Below are 27,050 nucleotides of genomic sequence, written 5' to 3' on the forward strand. Positions count from 1 at the left end.
AGAATACTATCATGTGGAAGAATCTTTCAGGATCAGCTTGCTAAACTTGCACAAAGATTGAGTTTACGGTCACATTTTCCATCAAGATATTAGCAACAGATCTACTAATGGGGTCAAGACAATTGACCAAAAAAGCATTTACAGTTAAATATGACCAGTGACGAGCAGATGAAATTGAGCATAGAGAAAACCAAGGTTTCATATTATGTTCTCAAAACAGCCATTACAAATACAAAACTATATTGTAGAGTAAATCTACATCTAGTCAATCATACAAAACTCATCCGGCTTCAATGTTAAGAGAGAAACACCACCGGTAAACAAGTTCCTTAACACACCCAACACACCTACTTTCAAGTAGAAAACAAAATTACTGAAAGAAGAGTTTGATTACCATTCCTAAAGAAAACAACATGATGAGGAGTTCAATGATAAAGGCCTCTCCTCTTTGGCAAAGATTACTTCACACCCTCTCTACGTTGAAGTCAACCTAGAAGCCAAACACCTTACTCCTCACCCTGACTTTCATCTTTGACTAGCCTGATCATGTCATCAATCCGGAGAATTGTTATAGCAGCTTCTGTTGCAAACTGTCAAACAGAAACTTTGGTTGAAGAAACCCTTCATAATACCTTAAAAAAAATTAATAAACAAGACTCGCTAAACGTTACTGGATATGAACTTTCTGTTTGAAAATTACCTGAATCATCTTTATTTTACTCATTGCAGGCTCAATGACTCCCGCCTCTAAGTTATTTATTACTACTCCTTTTACAAGATCCAGACCCCAGTTGCAATGTGATTGCTGCCTCCTATCACCTGGAGCCTGTGCCTTGTGGTGGTAAGCCCTCATCTTTGCAACCAAATCTGTAGAGTCCTTGGCAGCATTGACAGCTAGCACCTACAACAGCACAAATCCAGAATATCCCATTCTTAACACGGTACAAGTGCAGAAGCATCTCCAAAAGGCATCAAAACCCATGAAACGAAAAAGAAACCTTTGGTATGATTGTCAAAGATTCAGCGAATTCTGCAATTGCCAACTGTTCACGAGATCCTAGTGTTATAGCAAAGCACTCCAAATACTCGCACAAAGCAGTCTCAACTGCACCTCCACCAGGTACCACCTGTACAGCCAATATAACAATGAAAATCCAACTGAGGAAAACAAACAAAGGAATACAAAAGAAAACCCTTCTTTTATTTTTTCTAGATTCCAGATAACATGCAATCAGAGACAAAGGGAATTTCATTTTACACTCCCAGCGACTGTTGTTGATAGCAAATATATGGTTCTATCATGAACAATAATAACCAAGCTTTTGTGTAGAGATAAGCACAAGTATAAGGACAAGGAAGCATCTACCTTTTTAGTTAATCATTAATAGTAAGGAATTGGCCGAATTTTAATGCAAAATACCAAAAAAGAAAAAGAACTCTGTTCACAAAATCTGAGCATAGAAAACTATGGTTGTAAATAGAAATCCATTAACTTATTACACAAATGATGAACTTATCTTACACCACAATTATAGTATAAAAAGTGAAAGAAATTAGAAGTTAGTGAGAAGTAGAAAGATAAAGTAAAAGGAGGTTTCAAGCCAATTTAGAAAGGGAAGAAGGCAATCAGAAATGACCAAGTTTACCGTGTTCGACTCTAGGGTCCTCTTGACAATTGATAGAGCATCATGAAGAGCTCTGTCCATCTCATCAAGCATATAGTCATTTGCACCTCTAAGGATCAAAGAGACCTGAGAAATACGAAAGAAATATCAGACCATACCAGCACAGTTATGGGTTTATGAGGTTGTAGTATAACAGCATATAGACATATAAATGGCATTCAACAAACTGTATAAATTCACTCACTGCACTGTTAGTTTTGGTCCCTTTTATCAAAATTACATCATCATCAGATATGCGCTCCTCAACAACTTCTTCTGCAGATCCAAGAAGTGAAGCATCAAATGTTTCCTCCCCTTCCATATCAGCGAAAGTTGATACCTGCGAATCCAACAAACAGAAAACACAGAATCAAAATAGCAAGGTAGCTCCAGCTCAGCTCTTATAATGAACACCATATAGCAATGAAAGCATGGATCAGGGAAAGCAAGAATATGGAAATTACATTAACCATGTTCAGGAAAGAATTTATAACAATGCCAATATTTTGAAACACTATCATTCTGAAGTAGTTATTGAATCATTACTGTTGTGCTACACCTAGTGGTAAATCCAGTCAATTACTAGACCAGAGTCCCCAACCAGGATTCAAGCTTTGGTGGTGACCAACTCCCGTTAATTCAAGTAGCGTACAAAATTGAATCTAAGGAACAGTCGCACATTGATTTTTAAACAAAATCATAGAAGAGAAGAAACATCATGTAAGTGTTACAAGATATGATAGAGGTGAATGCAGAGGGAAAAGAATAGTATAAACAAGGCGACAAAGAGTTCTGTGAATTGAAATAGCGTTTGCAATTGAGTCTACAAATCATCACCACATAAAGCAAAATCATTTGAGAATGAACAAATTTACATCAGCCCAACATACAGATAATACTCATAAACAAGCTCCTTTGAAATAAGCAATGGCCAAACTATAAAATAACTGCGAAATAGATTATATAAGCCACCAGACCAAATGATGAACTTACCATTGTTGCACCAGTAGCCTTAGCAACATGGCGCATATCTTCTTTTGGAACACGTCTCACAGCAATAGCCCCAGCCTCCACAAAATACTGAAACAACAAGGAAGAATGCAGAACTTATTGATAAAACGTGAATTTAGTGGTGAACTCCCAGAAAATCCCTATTAACAGATTGTTTGTAATGTAACAAGAAGCCCGAATACACAACTTGTATGATGTAATGAAAATTCCCAGAACTCTAATAATAGTAACCCATGCCGTGAATATAAAAGGAAAGAATATTTTTTTTATACATCCTCAAGGTCAAAATCCAAATAATCAGAGTTGAACACAGAAAGAAAATAGAGACAGAGGGAGGGAGGGAAATAAATTTATACAATTGTGCCTTTCAAAAACAATTATCATCAGGACATCCAACTTCTGCAAATGGTTGTTAAACTACATAAACCTAAATATGAGTGTCTTAATAGGTGTCAAAGTGGATACCAGTAACATCCCCTAGAAAAAGTACATCTTCCTCGAATCAGAAAAAAAACTCATGATTAAAAATGAGGAAAACTATAAGCAAAAGTTTTCAACTATGAAAATTTTCTGCTTCCATAAAAGACGTACAACAATAACTAACAAAATAATATACATGCGCAAGCAGGTGGTCTGCGCAACACTCTTTTACTTGTATGAAACACAAAACATGCATAATATATATACATATTTACTCAAATAAGGAGGTCTGCACCAATGGTTTTGGTGCAGATTTCCATTTTTGACCCACTTTTCGGTTGAATTTCCTCATCTTCACCGTCTAGTATCTAGATAATAGTGTAGATCATATCTGCAAAATTTCAGCCAATTTGGTGATCGTTAAAGTCATCATAATCGAAAAACAAATGGACGGACTGAATTCTGTCAAACATGAACCGTTCATGTTTTTAACAGAAAAACGCAATTTTGAGGGCCTTAGCGATCACCAAATTGGCTGAAATTTTGCAGTATGATCTACACAATATTATCTAGATACTAGATGGTGGAGATGAGGAAATTCGATCGAAAAATGGTGCAAAAATGGAAATCCATACCAAAACAGCGGTGCGGACCTCAGCAGCCAAGAAAGGCTATATATATGTGCCATTTCAGGTGCAGACGTCCGCACCGTGTGGATTCGCTGATTCCGGCACGGCCGCACTACCCACCTCCCGGCGATCCCGTCTGGAGCTCCATCGGTGACCCACGGCGGCCGGAATCTGCAAAACTCAAGTTTCTGGGCAGATTTCGGCGATTTCGCGATTCCGGCCGCCGTGGGTCGCCGATGGAGCTCCGGCCGGCACATACGGGATCGCCGGGAGGTGGGTAGTGCAGCTGTGTTGGTCCGCCGCGCCGTTGCGGCCTGCCGTCTCTGGAATCGGTGAATCCGTACCTTACGTCCGCACCTGAAAATTCTCCTATATATATATATATAGCATATAGAAAAGACAAAATAAAACAGGCAGGGGGCAGCAATATTCCACCTCGAGTTAAATGTTATCAAAGAGAAACTCTACAATAGTCTGATACTGCAATTTGAATATCGGCTGACTAGGGAAAATCAGATAAAGAAATATATCAGAAGACATGCAAAACAATCTTGCCTTTAGTGCCATATCATCAATCCCTTTTGTGGTCAGAATAACATTCGCTCCAGCTTTCAGAAGCTTCTCTATGCGTTCTTTTGTCATATCCGCTTCTCTGCACAAACATGTATCATCATCACATCAGCAAATATGCATGCATACAGTATCTAATCATCATTATTGGATGTCTGTTGCAAACATGAGCAGTGACCAGTGATAGTAACATCCTTATAAACCTATATAAAAGGCCAACTGTTATTTGAGACAATTTATAAAAGCATTGATGCTGTATGAGCACATACAAGCGTCATCAGCACATTAACAAGGCACGTATTATCTGATCACCGTTACATTGGATGTCTATTGCAAGCAGTGACCAGTGACAGTAACATATCCTTACAAAACCTATCTATTTAAGGTTACACGTTATCAGAGCATTCAAGTGCATAAAGCGGTATAGGCAAATCAATTATACTGACTAAATTGTCGTGGATATTTTTGGAATTGAGATAGCCAGTAGTTGAAAAATGTCCTTTGGCTGTATGGAGAATCGACTTATCATATCATCAATGCTTACTTTATATCACATTACACTAACATGTATTCATATATTACAGATATGTATAAACTATGTATCCCGCAAAATACGCACACAATCACATGCCAATAGAAATTAAAAGAGGAAATAAATGAGGTTCATCATCTAATCACCTTTGGCGGATTTTTTCAAGCTCCCTAGGGTCACTGACCAAAACTTGGACACCCATTTGCATTTTTGTCTTCTGAAGATTCAAATCAAGGCAAGCAATCTTTGCAGGGGAAACTTTAAGTGGCATCCCTTGGGCAGCACGACCTGTATTTAGTGCATACCCATTCAAGAGATAGCTTTCTCTTGCACTTTTTCCATGAGCTTTCAAAATATTAATACCCTGAAAATGAAAAGAGCAACTAAGATATCGTGCTAGGCAATAAGAAAATAAAAATAAAAGATGCAACTGTCCTGAAAACATGAGAAAATATAATTACAAGCCACCAACCTTGATTGGGTACTTGACGTCCCCCCGAGCATTGGTCATCTTTACAGCTTGTACAGCATCTACAACCTAGAAACAAGTGATACCATTATAGATGTTAAGGGTCTCTGCTTCAGTAGCCTAGATAACGGCTGACACAGGCAACAAATTTTATACAAGCAAATGAAATAATGCAAATAACATCTCGTTTGTTTGACAATAAACCATTAATCCAATACAAGCATACCAAGTTTGCAAAGAAATCACTGTCACCAGATATCAACTTTGAGGACATGCTTGTTTTTGCACAATTCACTAGGCAATCTTTTCCGAGCTTTTCAACCTGGGAAATCATGACATAATCTTAATCAATATGAACTGTTATGCAATTATACAATTAAATTATACAACAATGTCAAAGCATGAGGCATGGACATATATCAAGTACCATTAAGCTTAACGGTAATAGCTGATTGAATATTTAAATTAATACTGTGCAGACCATTACATAGTTAGAAACCTTTAAGAGATTGGATAAAGTAAGAAAAGCAAAAAATTGTAAATTTTCACTTTGCTGTAATAAATGGACATATCAAGTGCCTGAGAGCAAATCTTTTGGGCATTTAAAAATAGACCTATTTGTATATCATACTATGTCTTTTGATTTTTGTCCTGGAATTTTAGAATGACTCAATTATTAACAACAAAATTGACATTTGTGCTCAATAATATCATCAACAAACTTTTAAAGCACTCATTGAAGGAACCTTACCTTCACGGCTAACTTCTCCTCAATATATTTGCAAGCTTCCCTCATAGCGAGCTGTATGCAATAAGATACATAGTTAAACTTAAACATACAGTTTATGTTGAAACAGAAACCTGACATGCAGTTAAACACAAACAAACAAACAAGAAAATGCTCACCCTGTAGCCACTGATAATGGATGTGGGGTGAATTTTGTGCTTCACTAGATCATTTGCTCGCTGCAGTTCACAGTCAAACAATAAATTAAATGAGGTCCCCATATTTTAGGCACCAGATAGCCTCTTAAACCCTTACTGACAGCATTACCTTAAGCAACTCCGCAGCTAGGATGACAACTGAAGTTGTCCCATCTCCAACTTCTTTGTCTTGAAGCTCAGCAAGATCCACAAGTATCTGCACCGCATGTAAAAAAAAAAACTAAATCACTTCTATGTAACAACAAGCATTTCCTGACATGGTTGGATACTCATGACCAAAGAGAAACGTGTACAGAAACTCATAATGGCATATCAAAGCACGAAATGAAATACACCACCTTGGCAGCAGGATGCTCCACTTCCAGCATCTTGAGTATGGTAGCTCCATCATTGGTAATAGTCACATCACCAATATCGTCGACAAGCATCTGATAACAATTAATCAAATTACACAATGCTGAAATCAGTTGAAACCTTCGCATATACAAAATACTACAAAACTATGCAGTGTACAGAAAACCTTCAACTCCACACTCACTATCGAGATCGAGTGAAATACACCACACACCACTAGTCCATATAAACAAGACGAAATGAAGCACACCAAATCAAGCAGTAGTACTAAAAGTTGATACCTTGTCCAGGCCAACAGGGCCGAGTGACGATTTGACAACATTGGCAATAGCTTGGCAAGCCACCACTGCGTTCACCAAGACGAAGTAATTAGCATTTCAGCAAAGGACCGAATTTGAAACCCTAGATAGCAAAGAGAGAGAGAGAGAGAGTACCATTTTGCGTGCGGACGTCCTGGCCGTACTGACGGTCGCCCATGATATCGGGCGTCTGGCCGGAAACAGCCATTGGTGGCGGGGTTTTGGAGGTGGGGCTGGTGGAAAGAGAAGAAGAAACCCTAGATCGGAGCTCCGGACTAGGTTGGGAAGAGAAAGATTCAGTGTGAATTGTTCACAGTGCAAACACTTCACACTAGCCCCATTACTTCGGCGCTTTTATACATGGCAAGGGTTTTTCGGGTACTACGGCGTCGTTTTGATACCCGATGACGCGCTAGACCCGATTTGGCTAGGGTAAATGAAACTCTCCTTTACCAATTTACATACTGGGATAATTTTCTTATTTTGCCAGTGTTCACTCTTATATGTGTATCCTTTATCATGTATGCGCCACTTTGTATCAGCGCGGCATACACCATATGTATATGCATCATACGAGTATGAGAATTACTTTAGTTGATGGCTGATAAATATGTTATGATATTGTTCGTGTAGCCGCTTGTTTCAACGATCCTAAAATATTAAATCAAAGCTCTAATTTTTTTGATTTGTCATAAAACAGATTTCGCCCCTTTCATATCTAAGAAACACTATAATGGAACAATATTGTAACTTGTCGCAAATTGTTCCATTTCCACCTAATTCTACATACAAATTCAGAATTAATAGTGAGCGTAATGGCACGTTCTTATAAAAAAGCGGAGACAAAAAATGTGGGAAAAAAATGAAAAAAAAAAGTTTCAAAGAAAGTTACCTAGCAATTGGGACTTGGGTGTGAACCCTAAACCGAATTCGTAATGTTTACTGTGAACCCGATAAGGCTCGAACCCAGATCTACACTGAAAATATAGGTTCGTGCCGGGTAGGTAGAAAAAGATTAAAAGGAGGTTACAACTTGGAAGTTAGAACACAGATATAGCAAAGCAACTCTCTCATCGTCTCTCTCTCTGTGAAGCTTTGTTAGTAATAACAATATCAGCTGAAAAAAAAAAAATGAAGAAGAGAGCAACGCTGGGATTCGAAGACTCCAAGGTCGTGTTTAATCTCCTCCGAGCAGAGCAACGACCGCTCGACGAGATCGTCTCCGACTTCGCCTCTATTTTCTCCCATGGCCGCCAATTCATTCCTTCCTTCTCCCTCTCCGTTCTCCTACAGGTACCTCTCTCTCTCTCTCTCTCTCTCTGTACTGGTTTACGCCATTGAACTAAAACCCTAGATCCCTTGGTTCTAGGTTTTACCTCCCCAATTCTGTGACTGATGGTTAAAAATTAGTGTAACTAGTTGCGATTTACGATTGTGCTGTGTGAATTGGACTTCTGTAATTATCAATATGCAAGAGCAAAGAGAGTTAATTGGATTGAATATAGAGCTTTGTGTACTGTGCTAAGTAGCTGGATGATGTTGCTTTCAGGATAAGAAGATGCTGAGTTCCACACAACGCTTGATTGCATTTGCTTTACTTCACCGGGCTTATGCTTCCCAGAAGCCTTCCGCCAATCCCTTCATCAATTTGATCATAAGCGTAAGCATTTTTATTGATGCTGCTCTTGTATTGGTATTTGGTTTTTGTTTCTTGACCGATTTAGCTGACAAAGAACCCAGTTTTTCCTTTAAAAAAAATGGTATTTTAATTGTCGAGAATCGGTTGTTACTTACTCTGATAAGGTTAGATTATATTAACATGACTTATTGAGGATATGCTAAATCATCTGTTGCATTGTTGCGCAATTGCCCTAATTTTTTTCTCCCGTAAGAAGTGCTATTTTAACTTGAAAAGTGAGCAAAGAGTGAGCTGAAGTGAATACATTCAATCCGTTCCAGCTTTCTGTGCCTTCTTGATAGTTGTTAAGTGACTGGAACATTGATTCTTTTTAGTTTAAATCACCAGATCAGACTTAAGATTGAAAACACAATATAGATCTGTTTTTCAGTCAACCATTGTTTTGTTTTTATTTTTACTCGTTGGCTGGTCTAACCTCATTTTGAAACTATAATTAAGCCAATGAAACTGCATTTTTTAACATGAAGAAGCTTGAACATGCTGACAAGCTTATTGTTAATACTTTATCCTACTATTTATTGCTTATTGTTGCAAGTTGTATGATTTGGAATGTAAATTGCATTCTTGATGTACATAAATTGCATCTCTTTTCTGTATGCCGTCTTGCAGGCTGCATGTGATGTTGAAGCTGAGAAATGTGAGAGGGCATTTGTTCTGCAGTTATTACAGCTATTTGGGTCTGATAGCTCTAACAGTGGCAAAGAGGTTCCACATTCTTTGTTTATCCTTTGAATTTTTGAAATCAATGTGTTGTTTGGTTCCATAGAAACTACTTATCAATGCTACCTGTTAGTTCCCTGCAAATATTTATACAATGACAGAAATTGACTAAAATGTACGGGACTGATGGCCTTCTTACGATTAATTGGCAGCTAATAATGCTTTACAAGTTTCTGAGCTGTCTATTAGGCATGTGTATGTCTAATTTGACACACACTGCCTTCCCCTGAATAGCTTTTTATTTGTCTGATTCTAAAATACTAGTATTTTAGTATATCTGTAATGTTAAGTAGGCGTTCAATAGTTAGAGGAGTTGCTGAGTGCCCCTTGTAGAGCAAATCCATGCTTGAATGGACGAAAACACTCCTTTACCTTTTTCTCGTTGTTCCTGTTATCTGTCTCTCTCTTTAAACGTACAGCTATTCCAAGTCCCCTTGTTCCATAAACCTGTTATGTATCATTTCACCATTTCACCATTTCCACAGGCATAACATCTCCATTATCTGCCTTGTGTTGTGCTACATAACCTTTCTGGTCATGACTTCTATTGTGTTGTTTGTATGCTTACTTTTTAGTTCTTCTGTGTATTTGTATGCTTATCTTTGAGACTACAAATATCTGAATAAGGATTCTCCATTCCAGCTTCTTAAACAGTCCGCGGAAGATTACGTCAAAAATTTTGATCCTTCGGCGCATGTAAGTGATTTATGCTTTTGCATAGTCTACTATGCTGTTATGGATTGAAGTTGTTACTGTTTCTCTAAATACTATGGATGCTCATCAGATGAAGCTTTTATTGTAAATAAGTGGTGAAGCATGGTTGGTTTCTGCACATAATGGACATTGTTGAATTGTCATCACTGTCAGGTCTTCCCGCAACAGGAACAATTGCAGCAGCAGTATGCAGACAAAGTCCATCCAGAACCATATAGTTCTCCATTCAAGGATGGTTCTATCGAAAATGTGGTAGCGGACCCTGATGTTCCTCCTGGTTGTGATGCCAACTCATCAGAGTACGACCAATGACTTTATCGTATGTTTTGTTTTCTGATCGTTTTCCATGATGACATCAAAGGATCATGTTCAGGTTTGATCTACAACCCGGAGCAAAACCTAAAGTCGGTTGTGGAGATAAAGACGAGACAATGCTTGGCTTGCTGTCCAATATAGCACTGGAAGGATTAGGCCCTCACTGGAGCAGGCCTATTCCTCCCAGGCTCCCAGTTCAGGATGATGAAGTAAGAGAAATGTGTGTTTTTTTTGTAGATACATTTTTACAAGCACACTCGTTTACTTGATTAATAATTGTCAACTTGTTTCAGCTAGTGTGGCTCAACCCAGTAGACAATCACGAACTTTTATGGGATGATGGTATGTGTGTTGATACTAGCAGAGGTGCAGCTGTAAGGGATCTAATTGCTAAAGCTTTGAAGGGACCACTTGTGCCTGCACAACAAGAGGTGCTGCTATGTATATATATTTATATTTATCGGCTATATATAATATTTTATATATTCAAGGTAGTCAAAATTTATAGTGAGGGTCTCAATATAGCTTTTTTTGGTCAGAAGGTTCTTAATATACTTCTACATCTCTATTCTAGTACTGAACTAATTAGTATTTTTTATATTAGTTGCAGTAATGTGTCTATATGCTTAACTGCTATTAATTTAAAGCCTAGTGGATGAAACATTATCTGGTTGGTCTTTTGGACTAACTTAAATAAATAGTAGTATTTGTGAATGGAAGTAAGTTCACTAGACTACTAAGGTAGGGGACCATATTGGATGCCCCATCTTTTACCTTGTTCTAGCTGATGTGGAAGACCAAGATACCTTATACAATTAACACTGAGATACCTTTCAAATACAAAGGAACAAGTGTCTAATCTCACACTCATGTTTAAAGATTTTTAATTACCTTTTTTGAGAAGTAGCTCGAAATACATGGAGGAAGCAGAAGTGAGTGGGTCTATTTTTTAATGCAGTAAAGATTTGTTTGGGCAGTGTTGGGATATTTGAATGTGTAAGACGTGTAGATTTAGTCTGAACTACATACAAGACGTATGTGTCCTGTGTATTAATAATTGCTAAGAAGTATTAGTCTTTCTGGAAGTAGTAAGACTAAACTAGTTTGGAAATGTAGTCCGCTAGAAATATGAACAAAGAGGTGGAGTAGGAAATGAAGGAGACAATGGGGAAAATCTGAGATAGAGTATGGTCTTAATTCTTAAACTTCTTCTGGGCATCAATAGCTGCTAAACTTAGAAATTTGCCTCTTTTTCTTCATAGTGATTCAGGTGCGTAGGTTTGCTGATTTACTTTTGTCTACTGTGGAATAGTGCAAAAGGCTGAGAATGTGGATGATTTTATTTTAGTAATAATAGGGCTACCTAAATTATCTTAAAAATTGTGAGTTTGGTTGCAGCTGGAGAGAGTCACCAGTGTTGGTACTTGGTACTTTACAGTAGATGTCCTGATTTTAAATTCCCCCTTCCCAAAATGCATTAGTGACATAGAGTTTGTTGGGGGATTTATTATTTTAAAGAAAATTTAAGAAATGCATTGATTTACTTTATTTTAGATCACGTTACATCCGTCAATTTGAAGGAACAGATGAATCAATATTTACCTTTTCATTGTCCAGCAAGTCTTGTTGGAGTTGGCAAATGACCCGAAACTTGTATATCACTGTGGGCTGACACCAAGAAAGCTACCAGTAAGTATTTAATGATAGCATAACTCTGTTGCCAACGCAAGTCTGCAATCATGGACTAATGTTCATTCCGTAATTCTTGTTTCAGGAATTGGTGGAAAATAATCCCCTTATTGCAGTTGAAGTTCTCACCAAGTTGATAAACTCCCCTGAAATTGCTGAGTATGTCTTGAGTTCTGTGGTTTATTTTTATTTCTAATTTTCTACTATGATTCTGTTAAAGCCTGTGCTTCGGTGCTTCCTTTATTGTCAATATTTTTGTGCTTTATATACATTTTAATTTTTCTCACAGATATTTTACAGTGCTCGTCAATATGGACATGAGTCTACACTCCATGGAAGTTGTGAACAGGCTAACAACAGCTGTTGAACTTCCTTCTGAGTTCATACACATGTACATAACCAATTGTATATCTTCGTGTGAGAACATCAAGGTACATGCCTGTGCCTTAGAATATTAAACTTTGGTCACTTGTCAAATTTGTTGGTTTTATTTAGTTTCCAAGGTGGTTTTATTTGGTTTTCTCCAAGCTACACATGCTACATACTTCAAATTCTATAATAAATATTCTCTCTCTCTCTCTCTCTCTCTCTCTCTCTCTCTCTCTCATGTTTTATGTTTTATGTTTTTTGTATTGTATATTCTAACCACTTGGCATATTTCATCTTCCTAGGATAAGTACATGCAGAACAGACTAGTGAGGCTTGTTTGTGTATTTCTGCAGAGCCTTATTCGAAACAACATCATAAATGGTCAGTGGTCCTTCATATCAGGATCATTCAACATGCATGTAGCAATGGCTGCAAAATTACTTGTAAACAATTATGTTATAATGGTTACCGATTTCATTTGCAGTTAAGGATCTTTTCATTGAAGTCCAAGCTTTTTGCATCGAGTTCTCCCGGATTAGGGAAGCAGCTGCACTTTTTAGGCTCTTAAAATCCTTGGAGTGAACTACTCTTATTTGTCTGTAACTTTTTGTAACTGCAAGATTGCAAAACCATTTAGAAGCAGTAATCAATTGCCTGTATGATTTTCCTTGTTCTTGTAGATAATATCTTCCCCATTCAATTTTCACTTACTATGTAGTTTACTAGGTTCTGATCTCTTTTAATGAAAATGTGCCAGTTTAAAATTCATGACCTTGGCTCAGCTGAACGATTTCGTATAGAGAAATATCATATCGATTGCAAAGCCTCTAATCCCCTCTATGACAAAAACTCATAAGAGTTTATCATCGTGATTAACAATAAGGACCTTTGCTGAATGCCACAAATCACCCATAGTTGGGTATGGTTTTCTTGCATGGTAAAGCCACTTCTGTGTCAGACACTATTCAACAGTTTTTCCTGATTTTTCACCTTTCACAAGTATTATAAATGGAATCAAAAGCTTGGTCGAGGATATTGATACTAGTTCGACTGACCTCCTCGTCTTTTGTCACGTTAATGGGTACAATAAGAAACTAATGTGAAACCCTAAGGCGCGTATCAACCATGGAGGAAAGTCGTGTCCTAACTCCTAAGGAACTCCGCTGAGGCGGTTTAGAATCTGAACGAAACTTTACCTCTACCGCCACCTCATAATTCATACCTAATGGACGACATGTCTCAGCGTTGTTTCCACAGAACGACGTCAAGTCAATATCAAGGAAGTGCCGGTATTTCCTTCCACACAAAGTTACAAGTCTTCGGGGAACTTGAGACGACGAGGATTCCTCTTTTAGCAAGCGTTCTAAGCATTGTTGAGAAATAAACCCCCTTCGAATAAGGTTCGAAAGACCTTGGTTTTGTGGTTATTGGGCATGATGGTTCCATACTTCCATTAGTATTGCTCGCAAATCTCCAAAGAAGAGAGGCGTCCAGGAGGCGGTAAGAATAAGGTGAAGAAACCGGCAAAGAGTTTGAACTTCGACTCTGGCGTTGACCTTAAGTGAGGCAGGGCTCAAGAAAGAACAAGAGCCAAGTTCGGGCTAACTGGAAGCTGCTATAGAGCTTGAGGCCAACTAGGAGGAGAGAGGTGCTTTCGGCGAGGAGTAATACAAGGGCATTGTTTCGCCAGACCCTTATGTGCAATGGTCTAAATAACGGTTATCAACATCGTATCAGTTTTGTAAAATAAGGATATAATGGGGATATATCGAGATATATCGGATTTATTGTTTTTACTAATTTTTAATTAAATTTAATATATTTATAAACATATACTTCAAAATATACCAATAAACTTGAGAAATTAAAACTTATATTTTAAAATGTACCAAATAAACTTCATAAACAAAAAATATTTGATTGTTTTGACAATTAAAATATATAAATATGATTAATTAATAAAAATAGAGGTAATCATTCATCATAAACTATCTCATCATCGAATGTTATCGACGAATCTTTTATTTTCTTTAAATTATTTTTTCAAAACGACGTATTTTTAAAAAAAATATAAAAAAAACACCGATATATCGCCATTTGACTTGATTTTTCGGGTTGACCGATATAATAGACCGATAAGCAACTTATCGTATCGTTTTCTTAATATCGGAGATATATCGAAGACATATCAAGGATATATCAGGATATTTAGAACATTACTTACATGGTATTAGAGAGATTTGCTTGTCCGAAACCCAAAAAGGTACACTATGCCGTCTTAAGCCTAAAAGTTTCGGGGTTAAGTTCTCTTTAATTTCATATAAGTTACACGGAAAGCGTGTATGATGTTCCTTCTTAGGGAAGATGGGAAATGTGTGTGATAAGGAATGAGTTCAAGGACTAGGTTGCTTTTGTACCTATCGACTAGGTTGCTTTTGTACCTATTCAAAAGAAAGAGATGGCTATTGGTCACTATCATAATGTAACACAACCGATGTGAAACAAATGCCAAAGGGGGACATACATTGATCCACCATATGTTGTTTGGGACACTCAATGATTTTTTTTTTTTCAAAATAAAAGATCAAAAGGTTTCACACATACCTCGTTTGTTGGGATTCTCCTCAATTAGCTGGAAGAAATGATTAATTTGCAATGATATAGTAATGTTCTTCGGACAGTGAACAAGTATAAATATTGGTTGGTGATGATGGTGAACAAAATAGCTAGGTACTTTGATTGCCTAATTCATACTTGTTTCATGTATGTATAAAAAACAATTTGTGTTACCTGTGATTAAGACAAGATGTGAATAATTCAATGAAAATTAAAATCAAGATACTAGATATATGTTATTGTGATAGATCAAATTTTGTTTTAGCGGATGATCATGACTCTATTAAAAGAATGTAAAAGAATTGATGAATCCTATTGTCTTGAAAAGTAGACCTTATGGTTGGAGAATGATGTAAACACAAAAAGGTGAGAGAATTACTTAGAAATAAACGACAATCTTTTTTTGACAAGAAATCAAAAACAAGATCATATCATTCATAACATCCCCTTAGTAGGGGGAAAGGAGTCTATCTATCTGCCTAGCTTTGGTATATTTCCTCCAATGCAATCCACATAAATTCCACTAATCCATATAAATCCATGGAAGAAAATCAAATTTACAAGAGAGACTCTATCATGTATCAGTTAAAGCCAAGTTCAAGAACAAAATATTATGAATCTTCAATTCTTCTTATGAAATCAATCCATGTTTAGAGAGGATGGTGCAAGCCTACCAACCTCAACTGCACTCTGGACAAGAATTTATCTCATACTCTCAGCCCAAGAATCTCTCATATCCACTTTTCTTGATTTATCATATGATTTTTGTAGTGATTGATTGTATGCTGCTATGCAGAACTTTGATAGCCCACTTCTATTTAGCTTCTAACAATCACATTCTGTTTTTTTTTTTTTTAAGTTCCAAGACATTTCTTATGTGGGGTCCGAAGGCAAACTCAACGGAGGACAGCGTCCAATACTCCACGGTGGTACATCATTGTATACCAAAGCGGAGGGGCCAGTCTAGAAACCGGGCATCAGGGTATCCCCACGGCCGAAGGTAATACCTCCGGCGTGTGACTAATCCCTGACGGGGCCATGTGAAATGGTTCAAACACGGAATTTCACCTGATGCCCTGACCACAATAATGTCCTCAATGCCCCAACTCAGGCCCATATTGTGGCCCAGTTAGAAACAAAAAGGTGTGTAATGTCTCCGCCAACAATCGAGTCTTTGACCAATGTCACGTTTAAGCCCTAGTCAAATAGTTTCCGCGGTCAGAAACCAGTACACCACACTCGTGGTTAATATTCACATTATGTCTTAAAAGCCTATAAAACATCTCTTACTTGTCTTTCAGCACTCCTATCACCATTTACACCACTTATCCCATCAATCAAATCATGTCTCCTTCTTAATTAGCTCTCTATTACGATTAACCTAGGCCTCATCATTTAACCCGCGAATCTGAAAAATCCGCGGAGGCCCGCAAGCCCGACGGGCTTTTACTCGGCCCGCGAGAAAGCCCTCCAAATTCCGCTTCCGTGAGTAGAGGACCGAGCTTAAATTAGAGATTTGAAACCCAGTCCGGCCCGTGAGCCCGGTCCGCCAAATAATAAAATATTATACATACATATTTTATTAGATTTAGAATAAAACGATTGTATTATGAAGCAACAATATGAAGGAAACTTCTCGGGATCGATCGACACCAGTCAATATGATCGGTATATATATTTAGTGACCCTGTAAAGATTTCATCCAATTCGGACCTCATTTGACCGTCGGAATTTCCGGTAAACCGAAAACAACACTAATATGTGATAAGGGAAGACCCATTACCAAAATGCGAAAACCGAAATTCGTTTGCATATCTCAAATCACCTAATTTTTGTCACCCGATTGTGTGTGGTCGTACCAAGGAAACCCATTTGGCAAAGCCCTGGTCAATGACGATTTTAATATGTCAAAACGCTTTTTTTTGGTTGACCGTAAGTACGGATAGTTAAACAATATCCAAAACTGACGAAATTTTTACGGGTTCCCTAAATATATATACTGATCACATCTGCTGGTGTCGATCGACCATATTTCGAACTGGAGTTATTAATTGCCGAAGCGTCCACTAATGTATCATAACCTTTTTATATTATGTTTATAATAAAACTATCGCATTATGAAGCGACTATATGAATTAAGCTTCTCGGGATCAAGCAAAACTAGCCAATATGATTGGTATATATATTTAGTGACCCTGTAAAAATTTCATCCAATTTGGACTTTGTTTTACTGTCGGAATTTAGGTAAATCGAAAACACCACTAATATGCCATAAGGGATGACCTATTACAAATATGTGAATGCCGAAAGCCGTTAGCATATCTGAAATCACCTAATTTTTGTTACCTATCATGCGCGGTCGAACTGAAGAAATCTATTTGGCAAATCCCCGGTCAATGGGGTTTCAATATGTCAAAACGCCACTTTTTAGTTGACGGTTGGTACGAACGGTCAAACCATGTCCAAAATGGACGAAATTTTTACGGGTTCCCTAAATATATATACTGATCACATCTACTAGTGTCGATCGACCAAATTTCGAATTAGAGTTATCGATCGCCGAAGTGTCCACTAATGTATTATATAACCTTTTATATTACATTTTAGAAAATAAAACTATCACATTATGAAGCGACTATATGAAGGAAACTTCTCGGAATCAATCAACACTATCTGATGTGATCAGTATATATATTTAGTGACCATTTTAAAATTTTATCCAATTTGGATCTCGTTTGACCGTCAGAATTTTCGGTAAATTGAAAACACCACTAATATGCCTTAAAGGAGGACCTATTACAAATATGCGAAAGGAGAAAGCCGTTTGCATATCTGAAATCACCTAATTTTTGTTAGCTATCGTGTGCGGTCACACTGAATAAATCTATTTGGCAAATCCCCTGTCAATGGGATTTCAATATGTCAAAACGCCTTTTTTAGTTGATCGTTGGTACGAACGGTCAAATTATGTCCAAAACGGACGAAATTTTTACGGGTTCCCTAAATATATATACCGATCACATCTACTGGTGTCGATTGATCATATTTTGAATTTGAGTTGTCGATCGCCGAAGTGTCCACTAATGTATTATAACCTTTATATTAGGTTTATAATAAAACTATCACATCATGAAGTGACTATACGAAGGAAACTTCTCGGAATCGATCGACACTATCTGATGTGATCAGTATATATATTTAGTGACCATTTTAAAATTTTATCCAATTCGGACCTCGTTTAACCGTCAGAATTTTCGGTAAATCGAAAACACCACTAATATGCCATAAGGATGACCTATTACAAATATGCGAACGCCGAAAGCCGTTTGCATATCTGAAATAACTTAATTTTTGTTACCTATCGTGCGCGGTCGCACTGAAGAAATCTATTTGGCAAAACCCCAGTCAATGTGGTTTCAATATGTCAAAACGCCTTTTTTTAGTTGACAGTTGGTACGAACGGTCAAATTATGTCCAAAACAGACGAAATTTTACGGGTTCCTTAAATATATATACCGATCACATCTACTGGTGTCAATCGACAATATTTTGAATTGGATTTGTCGATCGCCAAGTGTCCACTAATGTATTATAACTCTTTATATGAGGTTTATAATAAAACTATAACATTTTGAAGCGACTATATGAATGAAACTTCTCGGAATCGATCCACACCATCCGATGTGATCAATATATATATTTAATGATCATTTTAAAATTTCATCCAATTCAGACCTCGTTTGACCGTCCGAATTTCCGGTAAACTAAAAACAAAACTAATAATGCCCTAAGGGGGGACCCATTACCAAGATGTGAATGCGGAAAGTTGTTTACATATTTGAAATCATCTATTTTTTGTCACCGATCGTGCGTGGTCGCAACAAGAAAATCCGTTTGGCAAAGCCCCGGTCAATGAGGTTTATTATGTGAAAACGCTTTTGTATTTGGTTGACCGAAAATTCCGACGGTTAAACGAGGTCTGAATTAGATGAAATTTTTACATGGTCCCTAAATATATATATCGATCACATCTATTGGTGTTGATCGATAATATTTTGAAACTAGAATTTATTTGTAAATTTGTTTAGAATGTTTTCTAATAATTGTTTTATTGTTTCAAACCCTTAAATTAGAATATTATATTGTTTTATATAAGCCCGCAAGACCCGACCCACAAAAGTCCACAAAACCCGTTTTAATTAGACGAGCTTGGATCTTCGTATTTGTGAAAATATCCAGCCCGCCACTTATTTAAATTTGTACTCACCGCTACTCTTTAATAATCATATTAAAGTGTTTCATCGTCCAAAAGGAATGAAACAAACTGCTTTTCATTCTCAGAGAAAAAGAGAGTATGCTCTTCCTATCCCATTAAATTGTAAGTTCTCATTATAAAAACATTTTTTATTTGAAGAAAGTATATCAACTTATATTTTACTTCTTCGATTTTGCTAATGATCTCTTCCATTGATATATATGAAGCAAAGACAAAATCGAGAAAGACGTCGTCAGTGATAACACTAATCGGAAAAAAAAGGATTGCTAATGGAAAAAAAAAGTTTGAAGATGTATCATGAGTGATTATATATCTTTCAATACACCATAAAAAGACTTAATTTAAGATTACCTTCAACATCGCTTGTATCACCAATCCTGCTACGAAGGAAAACTCTCAATAAAACAAATAATAATATAATGCAATACCATGAGAAGGTATTAATTCCTATTCATATCAACCAATTTGTAGAAAGAAGTCATGATTAAGCAAGTATGTACGAATATTCGGTTCCAAACTCAGCTCGTCTACAAGTTCAAAATTCATAGTGAGGAGATAATAATCATGATTCTTTTCTTAAACTTAGGCGTTATAATTTTTATTGAAGTTTTACCCTGAGTCCTCACTTGGTTCACTAAAAGAAAGTAATTCATTTGTCTTTTCAATGAATATGGAAAGAAAAATAAATAAAAAATTGTGAATTTTTTTGTTTGATAAAAATTTGTGAGAAATTTTCATTCTGATGTTTATTGAAGTAAGAGAAAACTATCCAAAAGGTTGATTAAACTCTATAACAAATGCAATATATTGTGAGTGATAGATGCAAACTAAGAATAAAAACAATCGATTTATTTGGAGTTTAGAGTTTGATATATGTGTTTCTTTAGAGTAATTTGATTTTAAAATGCCTAATCTCATTTGGAGTAATATGACCTCTGCTTTTCTTTGAACTAAATTAAGTACTACTATAGGAATCTTCACATATGAAACTCTACTTATAATAAAACAAACTCGTAGAATACAACTCAGTCCTAGCATTAATTTAAAAAACAAAATCAAGTTTTATAGAATGTGAGAATAAGGTAGTGAAATCACAGTTCACACACCCTAAATGACAATCTACACACCCATGACACACTTTTACCAATATTAGGAATGAAATAAAAGAACAGTATTGACATTTATGGAATTAAGAATTAAGTTCAAGAGAAGGAATATAACTTTATTCATATTATAGATGTTCACCAATACAAAGTACATAATCCCACTACTTGGCAAGGCAAGTGTACTTGCACCTAATACTCAGCATACATCACAATAATAAAAAGCAATTACCTTATAGGGAATCTGATTTAGGAAACTTAGTTTTTATCCTATTTGAAGTGCTGATCGACCGAAGTGGCATGGATAAAGGTTCATCTTGATCAGTGACGCAGCCACATAGAGATGGAGTACTAAATATATATAGCAGCAGCTACTTATAAACTAATTAAGTGAGCTGAATGGCTGATGTATAGGCAGCCCCGGCCTTCCAATCAATGGGGATGGCTTTGGGTGCCTGCACCCATTGTAGCCCTGCGCTGCCACTCACTTGGAACCTCAGGTCAATGGAACCACAAGGTGGGTTTTGAGTGTCCCATACTGCCCCATATACTTTACGCAAGCCAACCCATGCTTTGCAATCCTCCTGCCAAACAAATTGTGAATATCTGTTGTTTTTTTTATATATATTTTTTATTTTTTGCAAACACGCAATGATCTGTGTCGAGCCAGTTCTTATTCAAATTTTAAAACTAAACCAGATTGAAGGGGGGTTTGGTTTGATGCATGGTTTTGAATTTTTCCTGGCCAAAGGGATAAGTGGTCTTTGAATACTATCAAGAACCTATATATATATATATATATATATATATATATATATATATATATATATATATATATATATATGATTGTATTGCAATTAGCATGAATTTTACCTGCCACACTTCGACGGCAATGATATCATTCTGGCCAGCTACATACTGAATGACTATAGCCAAGTATAACGGAAATTTGCTATGTTCATGGACCTTGAAAACCAGGTTCGGAGTAGAGTACTGGCAAGGGATCCTTCTGAATTCTATATCAACCACACCATAAGCAAATAAAATCTCAGTTGAAGCTGGGCTGTTTGCCAACTTTGTATAGGCTTTAGGGGTGAAGATGAAGTCAGTTCTGTCTCCTTCACCATAGTCGGTCACCACCACATTCACCCCATCATTACTGCAATGTGGAGGGTATATGCACCTAACCTGAATCACGTACGGTATGCCCACAGAAAGTTAATTGTCGTTAATCCCTACTATATATAATTGAAAACGTGGTTTTGTTGTTAACAGGTTCACCAAAGTTTCAAAATCTCTAAAATGCCTATGTTAGAGATAAAAAAATAAAGAGAGAAAATATTATGTGTGAGAGATAATAGGGTGAACTACAACAATTAAAGTAAAATAAAATTAAAAAAAAGGTGAAAACGTAAGAGAAGTAGGAAATAACTTAAAATCAGAGGAAGATTATGAGTTGTGGGTAGTAAATAAACTAAAACTAACTTTTTAAGTGAATTGTGTAAATCCGTGGAAATTTACACGGGTGGGTACATGCTAGGTATAAATTAAAGAAGCAACGCACTTACTTTAGTTTATTGTTAGTGCTAATCAGAATGATTATCGCTAGGTCATGAAGACATGAACTAAGAATATTAACCCTTGTCGTTGTTATCACATTTATAGTCTAGCTAGAATCCTAGAATGATAAACTAAGTACAAGTACTGTACCTGATAACATCCACCGCAGCCAGTACCGTTTCTCCATAGCCTGGCAACTGCAGATACTTGACCATCGTTTACAGTCCTTCCATATTCTCCATAGCCACATGCTCCAGCTACATGACGAGCATAAAGATCATTAGTTATTACAAATTAACCATTTTAGATGATAAATTAAACAGGTTATCAGGCATTTGGACAATTGGACAGTAAGGATATCAGTTTCTAATAATATAACTTCGCCAGTTTTGGTTTATTGGCCAAACAAGAAGGTTGATTTGGCTTCTCTCTAGCTAATATAAAGACTCTCCAACATGCATGCTAGCTAGTAAAAACTCCAATTGTCTTATAAGCGAAATGCATATTCTCCTCAAAAAGAAAAAAGAAAAAAAATGCATATCTTTTCATGCGAGTTCATATTATCATATGGTACACATGCATAAATGACTCATTACAACTCCTTTCGGGTAAGATCCCCGATCAATGTGTTTTGGCAACCAGGGTCAAATTGGCATAATTTACGTAGAAGATGACCACACTAACTGAAAATATCGCATATATAAGTATGTGCACTCACTATAGTTGTTGTCACGCTCAAAAAAAGCTTTCTGTACCTATTTCTATTTAAGAAATAGACAGTGACATTTGGGAAATAAGAATAACGAAGCAGTTGCTTAATTTCAATCCACCAATTCAAAGAAGATCTATCAATCTATCATGTGTACATTTACCACGTACGAAATGCTGGCTAGCTAGGTTTCTACCATATATGTCGTATACAAAGAATAGAAAAAGGCTGCATACTTGGGTTTCCATAGCAATTGGGGCTACCGTAATATGTTGCTCTGGACCGTGTAAATGTATCTTGAGAGATGCATAGTACAGGCAAGAGCACTAGGCCTAGGATTGCAAGAAAACACTGAAAGCTACCCATGTCTGTACGAAACAAACAATTAAGCTACCCAAAACAATGAAACCAAGCAATGCAAGCTCAGGTAGTTAGAGCAGAAGAGTTTAAGATGTTGCTGTGATGTGAGAGATCAGAGGTTTGTGAATCCTATATTTATAGTAGAGGCATGACATGAGTAGGTGTTCATGTTGATGTGGTATTACTCTACTTTTTCTTCCACTTTGGAACTACAGAGTGCAAAAGAAACTGGAGCTGCAATTTAGGATTGAATCGATAACGTGTACTTTCTACGTGGATCCCTTTGTTAATTGACCCCCTTCCAATCCCATTTGATGAACAGATAATTCTTTATATGGAGAGAAATGTTATACATTTGCATTGGCATATGGTACACCAGCGAACTTTAGTATGTTGCTCTTTTTACCCGCAAAATATAGTTTAGCTTCTTCATTAGTACATCTTGGGACCAGGACTCTTGTTCTCAATGCAATATGAGGTCATATGACGAGAAAGATGGATAAACATTGAACAATTTGAGTAAGAAAAGGAAAAAGCTGTTTTGGATATACAACAAATTGGTTAACTTGTGTTATCTCCCGTCGAAGATTTCATGTAAAGACTTGATCAGCAAATTTCCGGGTCATACTGCTAATTTTGATTATCTGACGCATATCATTTGTAATGCATCACGCGACTTCTCAATTGTTCAACACTATGTAAGTAAGATGTCACATATTTTTGGGGAACAGGCTAGGCCATCCACTCTTTGTTGCCAATTAATATGATAGACATGCATGTATGTATGACTCAGATTCTAGGTACTGAAGTTTAGCTGACTTTAAGTCAATTTTTCGAAGTCTAGTTAACATAACTATGGGGCTATAACCAATAGTTTCGAGTCCTACCAAACTACCAAAGCCACCATCATTTTGGTTGTAACGCACTGAGGAGCGAGGTCTTGAGAAAGTTTCTTAAATCTTAATGAAGATATTTGCTCTTTGATTTGATTAGAGTAAGAGCACTTACAATTTCATATTTTCATAGCTAGTTGGATTTTACATAAACAAGTAGGCTCAAACAAGTAAGAGCACTTACAATTTCATATTTTATATATCGGGGTTGGTGAGTCTCAATCTTCGTCGTCCATCTTGTTTATGTAAAAGCCTACTTGTTAAAAAATGCATGTCTAGGGATTACACAGAAGAAAAATAACTTTAGGGCCGGACCTAAGATTCAGAGACTTGAGGCGGGATTATAAAATGAGGCTCTATAGTATTTCGGTATGAAAAAAAATCAATAAGTAAACACGTATTAAATCTGCGAACAATAACTAATAAAATCGATTTCAGATGATAGATTATAAGATAAAACTATAATTCTCAAATTCTAAACTACATCACTAAAAAGTTATTCGAAATCACTCAAATCTGCTCACAAAGTCACTTAAAAATTACTCATCTTATAGTTTTAAATGCGAAAGTATCAATTAACTTTGCATAATCAACCTTCTCGACCACTTTTTTTACATGGATAACATATCCAAGCTATTTAGACTACAATTTCCCAACTATCGTAGGTTTATTATTTGAAAAATGATCAAATATAAAAATATATATATTAAAAAAGGTAAGATTTTGGGGCCTGAGGCGGCCGCTGCTCGAGCCTCACTTCAGGTCCGGGCCTGAATAAATTGACCAAATAAATAGGTGTTATGATAAGGTTTGAGAAGTAACTTGAGTATAACATATTGATCGGACTTAATAGTTAATTTAGTGATTGATTTCTATGTACATTGTATTTGGTTTTTTTTTTTTGAGGTGCATATTAAATGTGCAAGTCGAAATCTCACGAACCATGAGATTGGGGGGATGAAGGAAAACAATATCCGCCAAAGTTCTTCTGTTCACGATCTATGGTTTTCAAGATCGGCAACGTTTGTTCTAACAACCCTAGCTTAGTTTGAATAATATGATTTTGGAAAACCCGGGCCTTAACTTCCACTCATGTATATGATGAAGGGCCGTTATGGCTACTGAAAGTCACGCCATCTTTCTTCTGTGAACCATTTGAATTTCAACTTTCATGCAACTGATGCAAGTTCTTACGTACCCAGAAACAGCCGTCTGGCTGGTCCTTGGCTGATACTTACAGACTGAAAATCCTTATCATTAAGCATAGCAACGTAAATGAGAAATCACAATGGTCGTACTATTTGGAGTTCATCAACTCAATGCTATTCTCTGACGTATATGAACTAATATTTGATTTACGCACTAAGCATTACTATAACAGCCATATTTTGTGACCTTAGCGAAAACACATTGTGTTAATTAATACCACCTTGAGCAAACCATAATTGCATGCATCATATAAATTCCAACCAGAATCACATTAGTATTATATCAACTGAAACAGTGTAAACTTTCCGAAAGGGTGTTTCACTATTTGTTCATACAGCTGGCAAATCATAGCTCATGTACCACATCAGTGAAAGCTAGTGACTTTCACTATATTGGATTGACCAATCAATTCTCCACATATGGGAGAGCCACTTAGAGCATATAATGGAATAGTAACTATTGAGAAACAATGAAGTATATATGTGTACGGTTCCTGCCTTCCTGGTATCAAATCTCCTACTTCCTTGAGTCCTACTCTTACACTTGTAATTTGGGATGAGATGGGTGAAAGGGAAAGAGCAGAAGTTCGTGTCGTTGGAAAAGAATTCTTAACTAACAACAACAAAGCGTGCCGGCCACCCAACAGAAGTTGCCACTTTAGTCTCTCACTCCCACATTTGAGCAAATCAAAGCAGAACATTAGGATCCGTTAATGAGAAATTGATCATGTGAGGAACCTCATGGAATTTCACAGCGGACAAAAGCTTTCAATACATGAAAGTGTATTTTCACTATCTGTTTAATTTAACAGGATATGAATCTAAAATAGAAGTTTCACGGCACAATGCATGAATTTACCAGTGGTAGTACAATCAACAGTTAACATTTTTCCTGCAATTGAGAACCGAGATCGATTTATGAAAACTAAATAAGATAGATACAATAGAATTACCTAAAAAGAAGCTTAAAACATCAACAACCTGAAATTCCATTCATAAATAACCTAAATCATCAAAATGAGGTTATGAAAGAGTAAGATGAGCGTTGTGACTTGTGAGTGGTGCACTACCATGCCATCTTTATCTTTCGTGTTGGGTGTGTTCATATTATTCCTAATGTTGTACTGTACTGTTTTTGTTTTTTGAAAGACTGTAATGTACTGTTATTTTAGAAAAGAAGAAACATTAATAATAATAATAATATAACAAATATTGTAAGCTGAATACAACATTTCTTTTCAACGGTTCCTACACATAATCCTAATTCTAGTACATGTAAGATTCAGCCAACCCCAGAAAACAATCAAAGTTCTTTGGGAACATACAAGTTGAGGCAAGTATTATGGACTTCCTTTGCTGCACTTGTGTACCAGTTGTGGCTTTACACTGGGTTTTTGGTGAGTGGTGCAAACTCTCCAGTACTGAAGAAGCCAATCATCTCATAAACTTGCATCTGAAGCAAGTTGATTGGAAATTATGAGTTTGCACAGATATCAAACAATTACATTGAACCATCAAATTGTCAGTATTTGGATTTCAATTACAATTCCTTCAAACCCAATTTACAACACACTTGTGGAGTTTTCAGGAAAGCAACACTTATTACATAGCACCTCAAACAATGAACGATCTCTGAACTAAGCTTCTCAACTGTTTGAAGCAAAAAAAAAAACTTATTGATTTATCATTCCAGTCCAAGAACCCAACGTCAACTACAAAAGAATGTAAAGTTTTTTAATTGTATTATCTAATATGTTCACACCTGACTAAATTATAGCTTGAAGGAGGAATTCCAGCTCAGGGAGTGACTATCACTATGATGGGTTATCACAATCACATAGCTCCACAAAAGGTAGAGCCAGTAAGAGCAAATAATGGAAGAGAAACTATTGAGACAATGCAATGATGTCTGATGATGTGCACGGC

General features: G+C 36.5%; 3 protein-coding genes across 4 annotated transcripts; 1 reads left to right on the forward strand and 2 right to left on the reverse strand.

Annotated features, from left to right (window-relative positions):
- Nucleotides 1–172: 172 nt before the first annotated feature.
- On the reverse strand, nucleotides 173–7,229 carry LOC126795289 (T-complex protein 1 subunit alpha). The gene is made up of 16 exons (XM_050522130.1): nucleotides 7,029–7,229; nucleotides 6,876–6,940; nucleotides 6,579–6,668; nucleotides 6,350–6,436; nucleotides 6,202–6,261; nucleotides 6,047–6,097; nucleotides 5,522–5,617; nucleotides 5,299–5,364; nucleotides 4,973–5,190; nucleotides 4,280–4,376; nucleotides 2,658–2,744; nucleotides 1,870–2,004; nucleotides 1,647–1,751; nucleotides 999–1,127; nucleotides 701–901; nucleotides 173–590 (listed from the first exon to the last, which is right to left on the reverse strand). Exons 1-16 carry the CDS (start codon nucleotides 7,099–7,101, stop codon nucleotides 507–509), a joined length of 1,644 nt encoding a protein of 547 aa, XP_050378087.1. The 5' UTR covers nucleotides 7,102–7,229; the 3' UTR covers nucleotides 173–506.
- A 722-nt stretch (nucleotides 7,230–7,951) lies between these two features.
- LOC126795292 (uncharacterized) lies at nucleotides 7,952–13,125 on the forward strand. 2 transcript variants are annotated; one of them, XM_050522133.1, is made up of 12 exons: nucleotides 7,952–8,186; nucleotides 8,443–8,553; nucleotides 9,202–9,297; nucleotides 9,955–10,008; nucleotides 10,180–10,325; nucleotides 10,400–10,550; nucleotides 10,635–10,772; nucleotides 11,959–12,030; nucleotides 12,116–12,189; nucleotides 12,320–12,461; nucleotides 12,702–12,780; nucleotides 12,884–13,125. In XM_050522133.1, the coding sequence occupies exons 1-12, from the start codon at nucleotides 8,025–8,027 to the stop codon at nucleotides 12,979–12,981; spliced, it is 1,323 nt and encodes a 440-aa protein (XP_050378090.1). In that variant the 5' UTR covers nucleotides 7,952–8,024; the 3' UTR covers nucleotides 12,982–13,125. The 2 variants fall into 2 exon arrangements, 1 of the variants encoding a protein (XP_050378090.1); XR_007672256.1 differs by lacking the exon at nucleotides 12,884–13,125 and having other exon boundaries at nucleotides 12,331–12,461.
- A 7,401-nt stretch (nucleotides 13,126–20,526) lies between these two features.
- On the reverse strand, nucleotides 20,527–23,107 carry LOC126795293 (expansin-like B1). Its single transcript, XM_050522134.1, has 4 exons — nucleotides 22,900–23,107; nucleotides 22,105–22,211; nucleotides 21,268–21,582; nucleotides 20,527–20,978 (listed from the first exon to the last, which is right to left on the reverse strand). Exons 1-4 carry the CDS (start codon nucleotides 23,027–23,029, stop codon nucleotides 20,781–20,783), a joined length of 750 nt encoding a protein of 249 aa, XP_050378091.1. The 5' UTR covers nucleotides 23,030–23,107; the 3' UTR covers nucleotides 20,527–20,780.
- Between the last annotated feature and the right edge of the window lie 3,943 nt (nucleotides 23,108–27,050).

Source organism: Argentina anserina, chromosome 5 (assembly GCF_933775445.1).
Source record: "Argentina anserina chromosome 5, drPotAnse1.1, whole genome shotgun sequence".
In the NCBI taxonomy this organism is placed as follows: domain Eukaryota; kingdom Viridiplantae; phylum Streptophyta; class Magnoliopsida; order Rosales; family Rosaceae; genus Argentina; species Argentina anserina.